Source organism: Protobothrops mucrosquamatus, unplaced genomic scaffold (assembly GCF_001527695.2).
Source record: "Protobothrops mucrosquamatus isolate PMUCROS unplaced genomic scaffold, P.Mucros_1.0 scaffold3820, whole genome shotgun sequence".
Lineage (NCBI taxonomy): Eukaryota > Metazoa > Chordata > Lepidosauria > Squamata > Viperidae > Protobothrops > Protobothrops mucrosquamatus.
Genome location: NW_015389772.1, coordinates 42825 through 58339, shown reverse-complemented (window position 1 = coordinate 58339; position 15515 = coordinate 42825). Strand labels below are relative to the sequence as shown.

At 43.4% G+C, this 15515-nt stretch overlaps 2 protein-coding genes across 5 annotated transcripts in view; both read left to right on the top strand.

Annotated features, from left to right (window-relative positions):
* The first annotated feature begins 2101 nt into the window (after nucleotides 1–2101).
* ATP6V1G2 (ATPase H+ transporting V1 subunit G2) lies at nucleotides 2102–6719 on the top strand. 2 transcript variants are annotated; one of them, XM_015827624.1, is made up of 3 exons: nucleotides 2102–2183; nucleotides 2379–2413; nucleotides 6490–6719. In XM_015827624.1, exons 1-3 carry the CDS (start codon nucleotides 2102–2104, stop codon nucleotides 6616–6618), a joined length of 246 nt encoding a protein of 81 aa, XP_015683110.1. In that variant the 3' UTR covers nucleotides 6619–6719. The 2 variants fall into 2 exon arrangements, with proteins under 2 accessions (XP_015683110.1, XP_015683109.1); XM_015827623.1 differs by having other exon boundaries at nucleotides 2379–2479; nucleotides 6445–6719.
* A 6726-nt stretch (nucleotides 6720–13445) lies between these two features.
* DDX39B (DExD-box helicase 39B) overlaps nucleotides 13446–15515 on the top strand; it is a 24454-nt gene continuing 22384 nt past the window's right edge. For 2 of the 3 annotated variants that reach the window (XM_015827627.1, XM_015827625.1), the window contains exon 1: nucleotides 13447–13525. The gene's annotated coding sequence lies outside the window, so the exon portion shown is untranslated. Of the gene's footprint in view, nucleotides 13526–15515 lie in introns of all 3 variants that reach the window. The other variant, XM_029286478.1, reaches the window with a different exon arrangement.

Here is a 15515-nt window from a genome sequence, read left to right as displayed (position 1 = left end):
AAATTGCAGTGGCCCGCATGGTGCAAACTTAGATTCGCACTTGTATCACCACTTTTGCGGGAGCTGCATTGGCTGCTGATGTGGTGGTGGTGGTGGTGGTTGTCACCTTTAAAGCCCTACCTGGCCTCTGGCCTGGTTATTTGAAGGGCCATCTTTCCCCAGTTATACCTGACCCACCAAAGCCGAGAGGCACAGTGGGTCTTATCCCTTCGCTTAAGGAGCTCCCCCTGGTGGGACTGAGAAGAAGGTCCTTCTCCGTGGTGGCTCCCTTCCTGATGAACCTCATCCCTCCAGAAATAAGTTTGGCCACATGCTTTCAAAAGGCCTGAAGATGTAGTTTTGCCAATGGGCCTGGGGATCCCACAGTAATATGAGCCCAAGTGCTTGGTTTGATAGTTGTCACCAGACGGATGGGGGTTTATTGACTTTTGTATTGGAGATTTATTTTTTTTAAGCCTCCTGGAGTCACCCTAAGTAAGAAGAAACTGGACAGCCATTTTTCCGAAATGGTATAGGGTTTCCTGCCTGAGCAGGAGGTTGGACTAGATGACCTCTGAGGTCCCTTCCAACTTTATCATCATCATCATCATCATCATCATCATCATCATTATTATTATTATTATTATTATTATTATTATTATTAGGTTTTATGGAACCTTGAACATTAACCTGGCATAGATACTACTCAGGTTTAGCTGAAAGTAAATCTGACAACGAAGGTTTCTAATCCAGTGATTTATCTCTAGTAAGTGCAATGTGTCCCGCCCATTTTCTATAGACATTTTAGGACTGATAAAGACTTCCAAGTATGAGAAGGCTATGAAAAAAAATCTCTTGCTGCATTTATGTTATTTAATAACAACGTTAAATACAATTGTTAAGATGGTCTGGCAAACTTTTCAAGAGCTGTTTTCCTCCCAGATTGCACCTCCCATAATCTTAGCTCTTTATAGGCATAGTGGTTATAGGAACTGAGGCATGTTAGTTCCTATGAGGATAGGACCATTTTGCTTCTTCCAGGAGAGATGCAGTGTAACACTTGGTCTAGACCAGTTTCTCAACATCAGCAATTTTAAGATTGTGGCCTTCAGCTCTCGGAATTCCCTACCCAGCATGCTGGCTGTGGAACTCTGGGAGTTGAAGTCCACACATCTTAAAATTGTCAAAGTTAGGAAATACTGGTCTAGAAGCTGTGAGTCTTATCATCAAACCCCACCGCCCCTTTAAAGTCTTTGTGTAACCTTGGACCAGGCCTCATCTTTCTGTCTAAACTACTTCACAGGTTGGTTGTGAAACAAAAGAAGGATCTTGCCATCCTGAGCTTCTTGGAAGATGGTAGGAGAAAAATAACCACATCACTAATGCCAAGCACCATGATGTTGTCTTTGGCTCTTAATCAGGATAACACTGCTTTTTTCATCCTTGTGTCCTCCTAACCCAACTGGCTTTGTTTGCTAATGAGAACAGATGACAGCTACACTAAGAACAAGTATTCAAAGCCGGCCTAGAGAAAAGCAGACCTGTACCGATAGTCCTCGACTTACAACAATTCATTTAGTGACTGTTCAAAGTTACAACGGCACTGAAAAAAGTGACTTATGACCATTTTTTCACACTTACGACCTTTGCAGCAGCCCCACGATCATGTGATCCAAATTCAGATGCTTTGGTAACTGGTTCATTACTTAACTACCGTTGCTGTGTCCCGAGATCGTGTGATCCACCACCTTGTACGACCTTCTGACAAGCAAAATCAATCAATGAGGGAGCCAGATTCACTTAACAACCCTGTTACTAGCTTATCAACTGCAGTGATTCACTTAACAACTGTGGCAAAAAGAAATGGGTCGCGAAATGGGGCAAAAGGTCACTTAACAAATGTCTCACTTAACGAGAGAAATTTGGGGGGGCAATTATGTCGATAAGTCGAGGACCGCCTGTAGCTTGCCAACTATTAAGCAGCAGAAAGGCTGAAGAGGTTGGGCGCTAGGACCTGGAAGCGCTTTGCTCAGAATTGGTCCCCCCACCCCTCTGCTGGAAGCAGAAGGCATCATCAGAGCCGCTTGGAGCATCCTTGCTGCGCATCTATTGCTACAGAAATATGGCCAGCCAGACTCAGGGAATTCAGCAGCTGCTCCAGGCAGAGAAGAGGGCTGCGGAGAAGGTGGCCGAGGCTCGAAAACGTGAGTTGGAGCTCCTGGTTGTTAGGGAAGGTGCTGGCTGAGACGTGGGGTGGAGGCTGACAAGCAACGTACTCACGTTCTCAGGCAGCGTCTTTCAGTTTCTCGTGGAGAGGAATGGCAGGGATCTTTTGAGGAATGCCAGGCCTTGAAAGGTCATCTCTGCCTTGTCCTTGGACCTCTTTTTCTCCATCCCAGGAAAGGCCAGGCGGCTGAAGCAGGCCAAAGAAGAAGCCCAGGCTGAAATTGAGCAGTATCGCTTGGAGCGTGAGAGAGAATTCCAGCAAAAACAACAGGCGGTGAGATAAAAGGGTTGGGGCTTACTTAAGCCCTGGAGTGATGGAAAACTGACGATGGAAAACAGAGAAAGGGTGACCTGGGGAGGGGAATAAAAGATGAGAAGGGGATGGGGATGATGGAGTCGGAGCTTCTAAGGTTGCATGATGGGAATTTGGAGAGGAGGAAGAGAGAAGTGTGGGGGGGTATACAGAAGTCTGGATAGTGTTTCTCAACCTTGACAATTTTAAGGCACGTGGACTTCAACTACCAGAATTCCACAGCCAGCATTGCTGGTTGTGGAATTCTGGGAGTTGAAGTCCACATGCCTTAAAATTGTCAAGGTTGAGAAACACTGGGATAGAGGAAGCCTGGAGTTGGGGCAGGCTTTACACATTTCATTGCAATTTAGCATAGGCAGTTTTGCATCAAGATCAAGCTTTCTGATTTAAGACCTCTTGGGTGAGCCCCAAATGTCTTGCTTCCCACTGAAGTCAAGGTATGTAAGGCCATTAATCTGGCTATTTCGAAAACAAAATACAAATAATTTCCCAAATAGAAATGCATCTAAAGATGGAATGGAATCTGTGGGTGAGGAAGAGATGCTACCTAGGAAACAGTCAGGCAAGCGAATCAGGCAACCCCCAAAGGTCAGAGGAAGAAACTTAAGAAAGACCTTCTCTAATGGATTAAGCATTAAAAAATGGTGGTGAGAAGTTTGTACTTTCAGACTTACAAATTTACATTAATGTAGCCTTATAATAAAACCTTTACGATAAAGTAGATTTGTCTCATCTAGCTCAGGGCTTTTCAACCTTTTCATCTATTGTGCCACTTTGAGGATATGGCAACATCTGAGTACCACCAGTCGCCTAGCAAGGTGTCAAAAACTTGACCAAAAAAAAAAGGAAAATAGTAATAAAGTATAGGTAGTCCTCGACTTACAACAGTTCGCTTAGTGACTGTTCGAAGTTACAATGGCACTGAAAAAGTGTCCCCCAAGCCACAGCCGAGCAAGACACCTGCCTGCCCACCCGGCGGCACTCTTCCTCCTGTCCGAGGTTTTCATTGTTGTGAGCATTTCTGTTGAAGATTGGCAGCGGGGGTGGGGGTGGTGGAGGTGTTTGGTTTTTATTCCCGTCTGCTGGGTGGTTGCAGCAGGTTTTGGTCACTTCACATGACCCTGGGACACTGTGACCGTCATAAATATGAATCAGTTGCCAAGCATCTGAATGTAAATCACAAGACCCTGGAGATGCTGCAACATTCCAGCTGATCGGCGCTTCTTCTGAGCTCAGCAGAAGCACCAGGATCAGCGCCGAGCTCCAGCTGGAGCCTGGCGCTGATCCCGGCGCTTCCACTGAGCCCTGACAGCCCCGAAGAAGCGTTGATCAGCTGGAAAGCGGCACTGATCCTGGCGCTTCCGCTGAGCCCTGACAGCCCTGCAGCTCCAGCCGTCTCTCGCTCAGGCTTGTGCGGTGCTGCCACCGGTTCAGCTCATTTTCCTCCCCCGCTACCACTTTTCTAGGATGGTCGCATACCACCTGCCAGGTGCCAATGTACCACAGGTGGTACCCGTACCACTGGTTGAAAAGCTATGATCCAGCTCATCTAGCTGTATTTCCTGTCTGGATTATTTGGGAAAGATAACTCTTTGCTGCTCAAACATGTCTCCCCAAATCCTCTGTCAAAGTTGCCCACCTCACTCCACCCATCAGTAGAGCCGATCTAAGAATGTTTCAAGATCATCCCTAGATCTGTGAGATATGAGGATTAGATCACCTGATCACCTGATCTTCCGGCCTGGAAAGGTCATAAGGCACTAGCCTTGCCCAAGCAAGACTATTAACATTGTTGACAGAATAAGATTTTTTTTAAAAAATGGTATTTATTCTTTGTCGTTGAGCAGTGCCTTTGGTGTTGCCTTATTGCCTCACTAGCTATTAACAGTACAGTACAGATTTACAGTACAGATTGTCCTCGATTTACAACAGGTGACTTAATTGTTTGAAATTACAGCAGACTCAAAAAAAAAGTTCCTTATGATCAATCCTCAAAGTTACAACTGCTACACAACCCCTGCAACCACATGGTTGCATTTCAGGCACTAGGCTACTGGCTCAGATTTATCCCCAGTTGTGTGATCACATGTTGTGAAGCTTTCTACCGTTGTCCAGCAGAAAGAGCAAAAAAATGCCAATTGGATAAAATGGGTTTCACACTTACAACCATCTGGTTTGGTTAATCACCACGTGGTTTGCTTAACCATCATGGTTCCCATCATTGTTTAGCAACCATGGGAAAAACAATTATAAAATCAAGTCATATCACACAAGGTTCTTCAACTTATCACCCCAATAACTTATAACTGAAATTCTGATCCCAGGTGTATACAGGTAGTCCTCCAGAATTTATGTTGCTAAGTGAGAAATTTGTTAAGTGAATTTTGTCCCCTTTTTATGACTTTTCTTGCCACATTTGTTAAGTGAATCGCTGCAGGTGTTAAGTTAGTAACACGATTGTTAAGTGAATCTGGCTTCCCCATGGACTTTGCTTGTCAGACGGTCGCAAAAGATGATCACATGACTCTGGGACACTGCAACTGTCATAAATATGAACCAGCTGCCAAGCATCTGAATGTAAATCACGTGACCGTGGGGATGCTGCAACAGTCATAAGTGTGAAAAATGGTCATGTCACTTTTTTTGGTGCTGTTGTAACTTTGAATGGTCACTAAGTGAGCTGTTGTAAATTGAGGACTAATGGTACATGTGTCACAGTTGGGCGTACTCGGTGGAAGCGAGGGCAGCAGAGAGTACATTTCTGTGAAGGATCCTTGGTGCTCTCTGAGCTTGGTTGTTTTTTTGCAGACGTTTCATTACTCAAACTAGGTAACGTCATCAGTGCTAGTAGTTGTGATGCGAGATAGTCGGACTACCAGCACTGATGTTACCTAGTTTGAGTAATGAAAGGTCTGCAGGAAAACAACCAAGCTCAGAGAGCACCAAGGACCCCTCATGTCCACCCTGAGCTACAAATATTCTCCTTTATTAGTACCACATATGGGCCTCAAATGCTTCAGACAGCACGCACTAGCACTGATGACATTACCTAGTTGGGTAACGAAACGTCTGCAAGAAAACAACCAAGCTCAGAGAGCACCAAGGACCCCACAGTTCAACCCTGAAGTACAAAATATTCTCCTTTATTGGTACCTTTATTATTGGACAGCCATGAATTGTAGGAAGCATGACAAGGAAGCCACGGAGAACCAGGTCTGTAATTTCAGACATTTTGGGGGGCTCATTCCATTTCAAAATAAGTATACGAAGCCTATTGGAAGCTGAATTGACTATACTTTTAATTTTGTAGCGGGAAATTGTGTTACTGTTCCATACTAAATTGCCGAGAATTTCTACAGTTTCCTATCGGAACACGCTGAATTGTCCTATCCTGGTGGAAAGGAAGAAACGTATTCAGTTGTTATTTGGAGTACTGGATTCATTTCAGATTAAATTTCCTTATTTGAGCTTTTCCCTTTACAGGTAGTCCTGGACTTACGACCAGAACTGAGCCCAAAATTTCCGTCATTAAGTGAGGCATTTGTTAAGTGAGTTTTGCCCCGTTTTACGGCCTTTCTTGCCACAGTTATCAAGTGAATCACTGCAGTTGATAAGTTAGAAACCCGGTTGTTAAGTGAATCTGGCTTCCTCGTTGACTTTGCTTGTCAGGAGGTCGCAAAAGGGGCTCACGTGACCCCCAAGACGGTCATAAGTGTGAACCAGTTGCCAAGCGTCTGAATTGTGATCACCCGGTCACGGGGATGTGGCAAAAGTCGTATCTGTGAAAAACGGTCATGTCCCTTTTTTCAATGCGGTTGTAACTTCGACTGGTCGTTAAATGAACTGTTGTTATTTGAGGACTACCCGTATTCGTGCTTCATTTCTCATTATTTTGGAACAACCTTGATTTTTTTTTTCTTCTCCAGGCGCTGGGCTCGCAGGGGAATCTTTCCGCAGAGGTGGAAGCTCAGACCCGCAAGAAGCTGCAAGCTATGCATGGAGGGCAGGCTCGGGGCAAGGACCAGGTCTTGCGTCACCTTCTCATCACTGTGTGGAATGTGCAACCCCAAATTCACCCCAATTTCCGCCTGGCTGTCTAAAGAGCCTAGTGCCCCTGCCGGCAGTTGTCTGGGAGACTTCTGATGTACTCCTTATTCTATACATTTTAGATCCCCAAGTGCCCGATTTCCCTGTTTCCACCTAATTCCCACAGCACTGTCTTATGCCTAAGGATATTTACCCATGTAGTAGGGCTATACTACTATTATCCTTCTCATTCTTTCCTCCTACCTTCTCCTACTGGTATCACGTGACTGTATTATTTTGTTGTTTGTATGTATGCGGAGAGGTTATGCACCGGAGATAAATTCCTGGTGTGTCCAATCACATTTGGCCAATAAAGAATATTGTCAACGCTGCTAACATCGGATGTTCTTGCTTTGACAACAGATGGAAATGTAGCCATCTTTTCTCTTTTGCTTTTAGAGTTAGATGATGCTGGGAGGGGGGATGTGGATGAGAGTCCAGTTAGTCATAACAATAATAATTCAGCTGTGGGAATCAAGGTTATTGCGCCCAGAGCTGATAAAGATTTGATGGGCTGGAGAGCTAGGGAGAAAGTTGGGAATGTGATTTATGACAGTTAATTGGAGGAGGGAATTGTGCTTTCCTACTTTGTGCCCAAGGGAGGGGAATTCAGTTTTTGGCTTTAACTATGTAGTGCCGATACTTTGTTTCTCGAATAAAAGATTCTTTAAGGTAAACAATGCCTCAAAGTTCTTTTAAAGAATTTCATCTGTCGGAACCATGACATTAAGACAAATATTCTATATTCTATAGCCTCATTGAATCTTTCTTTTCCCAGAAGCTTCCCATTCGTCATTTATTGTATCTTGAATCAAGGCTGTGAATTGCACTTCACAAGAGGCAGGAGTATTAGGTATGGTTGTCGTCTTGAATTATTATTTAATTATTAAAATAATTAGTCTGCCCAACAGATGCCAAAGAAAGCAATCGCCTTTCCATTTGTTCTGGACACTGACCACACTCTTCATATGAAGACACGCACACATTTTCAAAGAACATCTATAAGTTATTCTCTATTCCCCAGGATTGCAGGTAGTCCTCGACTTAGAATCGTAAGTTGTGATGGTCATTAAGCGGGTCATCATGCGACTTCTTCTGATTTTATGATTTTTTTTGTTTTGCGATGGTCATTAAGCAAATGCCAAATGGGTCATAAGGTGAACCCATTATTTGCTGTGGCCATTTTTGCTAGAATTAAACACTGGTTTCCAACAAAAGTGGCGTAACTCACAGTTACATGTCTGCAGGATGCTGCAAACAGCTATCAGCAGGCCAATTGTCACAAGCACCCAAAATGCGATCATATGGCCACAGGTGCGTGCATATGCCCACAGTGGTTAGAATGCAGTATTGCAGGCTAACTCTGCCCATAGCCTGGAGTTCGATTCTGAACGGCTCAAGGTTGACTTAGCCTTCCATCCTTCTGAGGTCAGTAAAATGAGGACTCAAATTGTTGGGGCGGGGGGAATATGCTGACAATTTGCCCAGAGAGTTCTGTAAAGCTCTACGGAATGGTACATAAGTCTAAGTGCTATTGCTATGCGCCCATCAGAACCTTGAATCCAGACTGTCACTTTTTCAGGCTCCGTCGGGACTTTGAGTAGCCATTTAGCAACTGGTCATAAGTAGAGGACTACCTGTAGTTTGTTTGTTTTTGGCTTAGTTTTCATTTTTAAAGGGGCTGTAGAGTCCGAAGACCTGATCTGCCCAAAAAGGTCCACTTTCTTTCACAACCCAGTGCTGGATCTTTCCTTCCATATTGCACTCCCTTGTGGCATGAAAGGGTATGTCTAGAAATGTGAAGGTTTCAAGATTACCATTGTGTTACCTGCTACATGTATTTGTGTGCTGAGGCTGAGAGATTCTATTTCTGCTCTGTTGTACCCTGCTTAATTTGTTTCCTTCCTACGATCTCAAAAATCCTGTTTATCCGTAACTGAACAGTTCAATAAAAGTGGCAGGCAGTTAAACCAGGAAAACAAATTGTGGTGTGTTTTTTTTTGTGCCAGCTCTGCAATAGGAGGGATATTTGTCTCGTTAGTTTAAACATTTAGGCAAGAAAAACCAAATGTACAGGTATAGTATAGGGGGTACCTTGCTCAATAGAGTGAGCAGGGATCTCGGAGTCCTAGTGGACAATCACTTAAATATGAGCCAGCAGTGTGTTGCAGCTGCCAAAAAAGCCAACACAGTGCTAGGCTGCATTAACAGAGGGATAGAATCAAGATCACGTGAAGTATTAATACCACTTTACAATGCCTTGGTAAGGCCACACTTGGAATACTGCATCCAGTTTTGGTCACCACGATGTAAAAAAGATGCTGAAACTCTAGAAAGAGTACAGAGAAGAGCAACAAAGATGATTAGGGGACTGGAGGCTAAAACATATAAGGAACGATTGCTGGAATTGCGTATGTCTAGTTTAACAAAGAGAAGGACTAGGGGTGACATGATAGCAATGTTCCAATATCTCAGGGGCTGCCACAAAGAAGAGGGAGTCAAGCTAAAAAAAAAAAAAAAAAAAAGCTATTCTCCAAGGCGCCTGAGGGCAGGACAAGAAGCAACGGATGGAAACTGATCAAGGAGAGAAGCAACCTAGAACTAAGGAGAAACTTCCTGACAGTTAGAACAATTAACCAATGGAACAACCTGCCTCCAGAAGCGGTGAATGCTCCAACACTGGAAGTTTTTAAGAAGAGACTGGACAGCCATTTGTCCAAAATGGTATAGGGTTTCCTGCCTGAGCAGGGGCTTGGACTCAATGACCTCCAAGGTCCCTTCCAACTTTATTATTATTATTTTTCATGTGAACTGGCTGCTCCTTCCAACATAGCAAGATTTCTCTTTCTTAATTGGGCATCTTCCAAACGTTTTGCAATTCATCTCCCCTTGTCTCCCACTAGTATAGACTGCTCTCTGGGCAATGCAATTTGGGGCACCAGATTAGGGAAATCTGGCACGCACATCTTAAGCAATTAAAAAGATTTTAAACCCATATAAGACAAATGCAAAAAAAAAAAAGGTTCAAGATATCCAAACACAGAGAAAACAATCCAGAACTTACAACAAAGCAGGGTTTTTTAATACACCCAAAAAGATCCAGTCTGGTAGGAATCCTTCAGATGGAACGAAATCCTGGAGAAGGAGGGAATGACACCTGGGATGGAAGAATAACAGAATAACAGAGTTAGAAGGGACCCTGGAGGTCTTCTAGTCTAACCCCCTGCTCAAGCAAGAAACCATTTCAGATGAATGATTGTCTAATCTCTTCTTAAAAACCTCCACTGTTGGAGCACCCACAATTTCTGGAAGCAAATCGTTCCACTGATTGATTGTTCTCACTGTCAGGAATTTTTTTCTTAGTTCTAGGTTGCTTCTCTCCTTGGTTAGTTTCCATCCATTGCTTCTTGTTCTACCTTCAGGTGCTTTGGAGAATCTTCTTTGCGGCAGTTCCTGAGATATTGAAACACTGCTATCATGTCACCCCTAGTCCTTCTTTTCATTAGGCTAGACCAGTGATGGTGAACCTTTTAGAGACCGAGTGCCCAAAAACTGGTGCCGCCCCCACTCCACCCCCTGCCACGCCCCTGCTCCACCCCCCATCCCCTGCCCCACCTGCCCGCAGGGCCACTCACCGCCTCCAGGGCTCGCCACAGATCGCCCAGGCAGCCCAGCAGCGCAATGGCGGTCATGCCCTCTACCCGCACCCTGCAGCATCAACTGTGCACGATGGGGTGTGAGGGCAGAGTCTTGTCTATGCTGCCTGGCTGCCATGTCCTTGACTGTGCTGCTCCGTGTGGGCCACGCTCAGGGGCGACTCTCCTTCTTGGGGGCTGCTGGAGAGGAGGGGGTCACGGGGGGAGGCAAGGCTGGGCCAACGGCAAGTGTGCCCACAGAGATGGCTCCGAGTTGCCTCTGGCACCCGTGCCATAGGTTCGCCACCACTGGACTAGACATACCCAATTCCTACAAGATATACGTTTTGTGTATTTGCAGCTGAATTGTGAGCTGAATTCAAGAAGAATTTGCAGGCAATATTGGGATGGTGTGTCAGGTAGAAGGAAGGAAATAAAAAAAAAAGATGGAAAGAAACAGATTTTGTTGCTAAGAGATGAGATGAAATACACACCTGCCAATTAATGTGAAGAGATAGATAACAGATGGTTAATTTAAACAAAACTTCCTTCAACTCAGTGTTTTCTGGTAGGGAGTCATGGAGACGGCCTTAATGAACCTTTTGTTCAGAAACCATTAGAAAAACACAATTCAGAGAAACGTGCCTGGAGCCCAGGAGAAGAAAAAGTATTAGGTCAGCACCTTCCTGATTTCTTGGATTATAAGAAAGAGGGGAATAAAAATGCAACTGGGCATGTAAGATTTTGTTACTACTGTATATCCCAGGGGTATGCTGATAAATGTTTAAGAACTCGTTCTGCCAACTCCACCGCCGCCTTGGCGCCATGCCACTAGCTAATGGAACAGCCAATTAGCATATTAAGCATCATCATTAAGCTCTGCTTTCTTCCAGCTTGCAAAATTCCCAAAATTGTAACCATAAGGCCAGCTCCAACACACAATTACTATAGTTTAATTTAACGAAGTATAGTTCTAGCATTCTTCTGTGTTGGTTTCCTATCCTGATTCTTAAAGGTCTCTGGATGTGTAGGACTATACTTCTTATCATTTGCAGCTAGCATGCCCACTGTTTTCATGACCATATCTTAATAAAAGTTATTATGTAAGTCTACATCTAGGAGTCCAAGTGAACCGCCACTTATGTATGAGCCAGCAGTGTGCTACAGCTGCCCAAAAATCCAATGCAGTCATAGGTTACTTCAACAGAAGGATAGCGTCAACATCATGTATTAGTATTAGTACTGCTTTATACTGCACTGGTAAGACCACACTTGGAATACAATGCATTGAGGAAGACTGGATTAATAACTAAGATTTATTATTTGGGGCAGAGGTTCAGCATCATGGCTGCACCCCAAAGTCATAGCCAGTGATAATGGAAAGAAAATGCCAATAGGCATTTGTTAAGTGAGTTTTGCCCCATTTTACAACCTTTCCTGACACAGTTGTTAAGTGAATCACTGCAGTTGTTTAGTTAGTCACACAGTTGTTAAACGAATCTGGCTTCCCCATTGACTTTGCTTGTCAGAAGGTTGCAAAAGGTGATCACATGATCCTGGGACACTTGCTACCATCATAAATATGAATCAGTTGCCACAAAGCAGAGGGAGTCAAGCTATTCTCCAAAGCACCTGAAGGCAGGACAAGAAGCAACGGATGGAACTAACCAAAGAGAGAAGCAACCTAGAACTAAGGAGAAATTTCCTGACAGTTAAAACAATTAATCAGTGGAACAACCTGCCTCCAGAAGTTGTGAGTGCTCCAACACTGGAAGTTTTTAAGAAGAGACTGGACAGCCATTTGTCTGAAATGGTATAGGCCAGGCATGTCAAACTGCCGGCCCGTGGGCTGGATGCGTCACGCTGAAACCGCGCCCACCCCATTGCTGGCAATGGGGAAAAAATCCCGATACGTCACACGACGTCACGAGTTTGACATGCCTGGTATAGGCTTTCCTGCCTGAGCAGGGGTTGGACTGGATGACCTCCAAGGTCCCTTCCAACTTTATTATTATTATATAATAACAAAAAGTTGCCAAAGCATCTGAATTTTGATCACGTGACTAAGGGGATGCTGCAATGGTCGTGTGAAAAATAAGTCACTTTTTTCAGGGATGTTGCAACTTTGAATGGTCACTAAATGAACTGTTGTAAGTCGAGGACTAGCTATAATTCCCTTCCCGGAAGGAGCCAGAACAACCCAACCTTTTTCAAATGAAATAAATACAATTGATTTAAAGGTGAACCACCACGTGGGTTTACTGACCAATTGCGAACCAGCACAAATTTACTCCCCTCGGGAAGACGACGCCTGCAAAAATCTATTCCAAGGATCCTGTATTAAAACAGGATTGCACGAAAACTCACGAACAATAGTATCATTTACAAATTATTTTAAAACATTATAGATGTACTTATTTTGAAAGTCTTAAAATATTTGATAAAGTAAATTATTTTTCCAGCTATGAAGAGTATTGACTTAAGATCTTTGCTGAAAGTATTGATTTGAGAGTGAAGAAAGTGTAGGAAAAATTTAAGAGTAAAATGTAAGAAAAAAAATTATATAAAATGTTTGATAGGTATTTAGGTTTTTAAAAATTGTTTTGAGTTTAAATGTTGAAGGTGGATAAATTATACAAATATCATATAGTTTTTGATCAGTTGTATTGTTGTTACTTATTGTATTATTAGAGTTAAAGTATGTATATACTGATTGTATTATCTTTGTTTAGTTAAATTGTTTAAATCTATACCTTACCCTACTCACAATCAGGACATATGGGTTCCGGGAAGTTCAGGGGGGGTAGGGGATTAGGGGAATTATAAACATTGATGTATTTACATTTTATAGATAAATACTTATTGCATTATTTTTTCTTTTTTGTTTATGTACGTAAATGCATCATAATCTTTGTTGTTTAATTATAAAAATCAATAAAAAATTTATTAAGAAAAAAAAACCAGGATTGCACGAAAACTCACGAACAATAGTGTCATTTACACATTATTTTAAAACATTAGAGATGTACTCGTGATGTTTAAATTTGTCTAAATTTATCGGGCACTCAGTTAGACAAAAGCCGCAAAAAAAACCGCGCGGGATCTTCCTCGCAGGTCCCTCCGGTAGCTTCCGCTTACGCCCATCGCCAACGGAAGTCGCTTTCTTTCCGCTGTGATCGCGTCTCGGCGTTACTCGCCGAACCCCCCCTCCCCTTTGTGTAAGGTAAGCTCTTCGACAATCGCCCTTTTATCGGCGCTCCGGTTTAGTCATCCGTCGTATATCGAGGTGGGTACGATTTCTTCGGGCCTTTATCTTTCCGATTCTTTCCTTTGGGGCGGTCATTTTTCCATCCCAGGGCCCAAATGTATGGCTGGAAGCGAGCGGGAGCGTGCGACGTGCTCCCCCGTCATTGTAGTTAAAATCCTGGCATTAAAGATGGCGCCTTTCCTTGCGCGTTGGTTTCGTTTCTTGGGCCGGGTGTAATCGAGAAACATCGGCCACCCGCTACGACGCTCGTCTTTTAGGCCTGCTTCCTTAGATCGAGAGATCCCTTGTGCTTCACCCCAGCCAGGAAACTAATCGACAAACTAGTCTTACAGCTGCAAACGACGGCATTTTTTGTAACGCCCCCCCCCCTCCATTTTGAAACGGGGCCTTATCTGTAAAGGAAAATAAAAAAAATCTGGAGTATAGTCTACATTGTCTTAGAGGCGAAGGCGATGATTCCTGGGTGGGTTTTCCCCCCCACAAGTGGCTTTGCAAATGCTTGATTACATATTTTTACTGGAGTAATTTAAGAATTTTAACTATTGCTAGCCTGAGCATGCTGCGTGGGCTTCCTGTTTATTTTGGAGGCGCTCTTTTTGGATTAAATAATCGTTTTGTGCATCAAATTGTGTTGCCTGCTGAACAACGGAAACGTGTTAGTAACGCATGCTAGTATTCGTAGATCCCGGGTGCGTTGCCCAGAGTGAAATGGATGCCAGGAGCCTAATTCCTTAGTCAATTCCCTGAAGAAATTCCCAGTGTTTGTTTATTTATTTATTTATTTATTATTTATTTATTTATTTATGTATTTGTTAATTAAATTTCTACCCCGCCCTTCTCCCAGCGGACTCAGGGCGGCTTACAGCCATTTAAAACAGGTACACGTGATACAAAACTACTGAATTTAAAATGTCATTAAAATAAAATATTAATTATTGGCCCTTTTCTTGTTAAAATTATGTTAAAACCAAATTGAGATAACCCTTAAATGCACACGTTCTCTTTTCTCCCAAGGTTTCTTCCTGACTCCAGGAAGTGGGCAGAAAAGAAATGGAGGGAAGGTGTTCCTAAGGTTTTCCATACTTGATCATGCTTTTTGATAGCTGATTTCAGCACCGAGGAGGGAGTGAGATTGAGATTTAGTGGGGATTTGCAGATTGCTGCTGCTGCTGAATCTGCCTATTTCAGGAAAAGATGGAAGCTGAGGTGCGCCACATGCTGCTTGAACTGTTGTTGCGGTACAGTAGGTAGTCCTCGAGTTACGACCGCAATTGAGAGTCCAAAATGTACGTCGCTAAATGAAACTCATTTGTTTCCCCCCCCCCCATTTTACGACTTTTCTTGCCACAGCTGTTAAGCGAATCACTGCATTTGTTAAGGTGCTTTAAAGTGAATTTGGCTTCCCCATTGCCTTTGCTTGTCAGAAGGTCGCAAAAGGAGATTAGTGACCCTCCCAGGACATTTGCAACTGTCATAAATATTGAACGGGTTGCCAAAACATCTGATTTTTGATCACGCGACCATGGGGGAATGCTGCAACGGTTGGTCGTTAAGTGTGAAAAATGGTCCTAAGCCACCTTTTTCAGTGCTGTTGTAACTTTGAATAGTCACTAAATGAACTGTTGTAAGTGGAGGACTATTTTGATCACGTGACCATGGGGATGCTGCAGCGGTTGGTCGTTAAGTGTGAAAAATGGTCCTGAGCCACTTTTTTCAGTGCTGTTGTAACTTTGAATAGTCACTAAATGAACTGTTGTAAGTGGAGGACTATTTTGATCACGTGACCATGGGGATGCTGCAGCGGTTGGTCGTTAAGTGTGAAAAATGGTCCTAAGCCACCTTTTTCAGTGCTGTTGTAACTTTGAATAGTCACTAAATGAACTGTTGTAAGTGGAGGACTATTTTGATCACTTGACCATGGGGATGCTGCAGCGGTTGGCCGTTAAGTGTGAAAAATGGTCCTAAGCCACCTTTTTCAGTGCTGTTGTAACTTTGAATAGTCACTAAA

Excerpts from the sequence above, each read along its gene's own strand:
- ATP6V1G2 (XM_015827623.1), top strand. The coding sequence starts at position 2,102 with ATGGCCAGCCAGACTCAGGGAATTCAGCAGCTGCTCCAGGCAGAGAAG. Across the intron at positions 2,184-2,378 it reads GGTGGCCGAGGCTCGAAAAC|GAAAGGCCAGGCGGCTGAAG; the intron begins GTGAGTTGGAGC and ends TCTCCATCCCAG. Across the intron at positions 2,480-6,444 it reads TCCAGCAAAAACAACAGGCG|GCGCTGGGCTCGCAGGGGAA; the intron begins GTGAGATAAAAG and ends TTTCTTCTCCAG.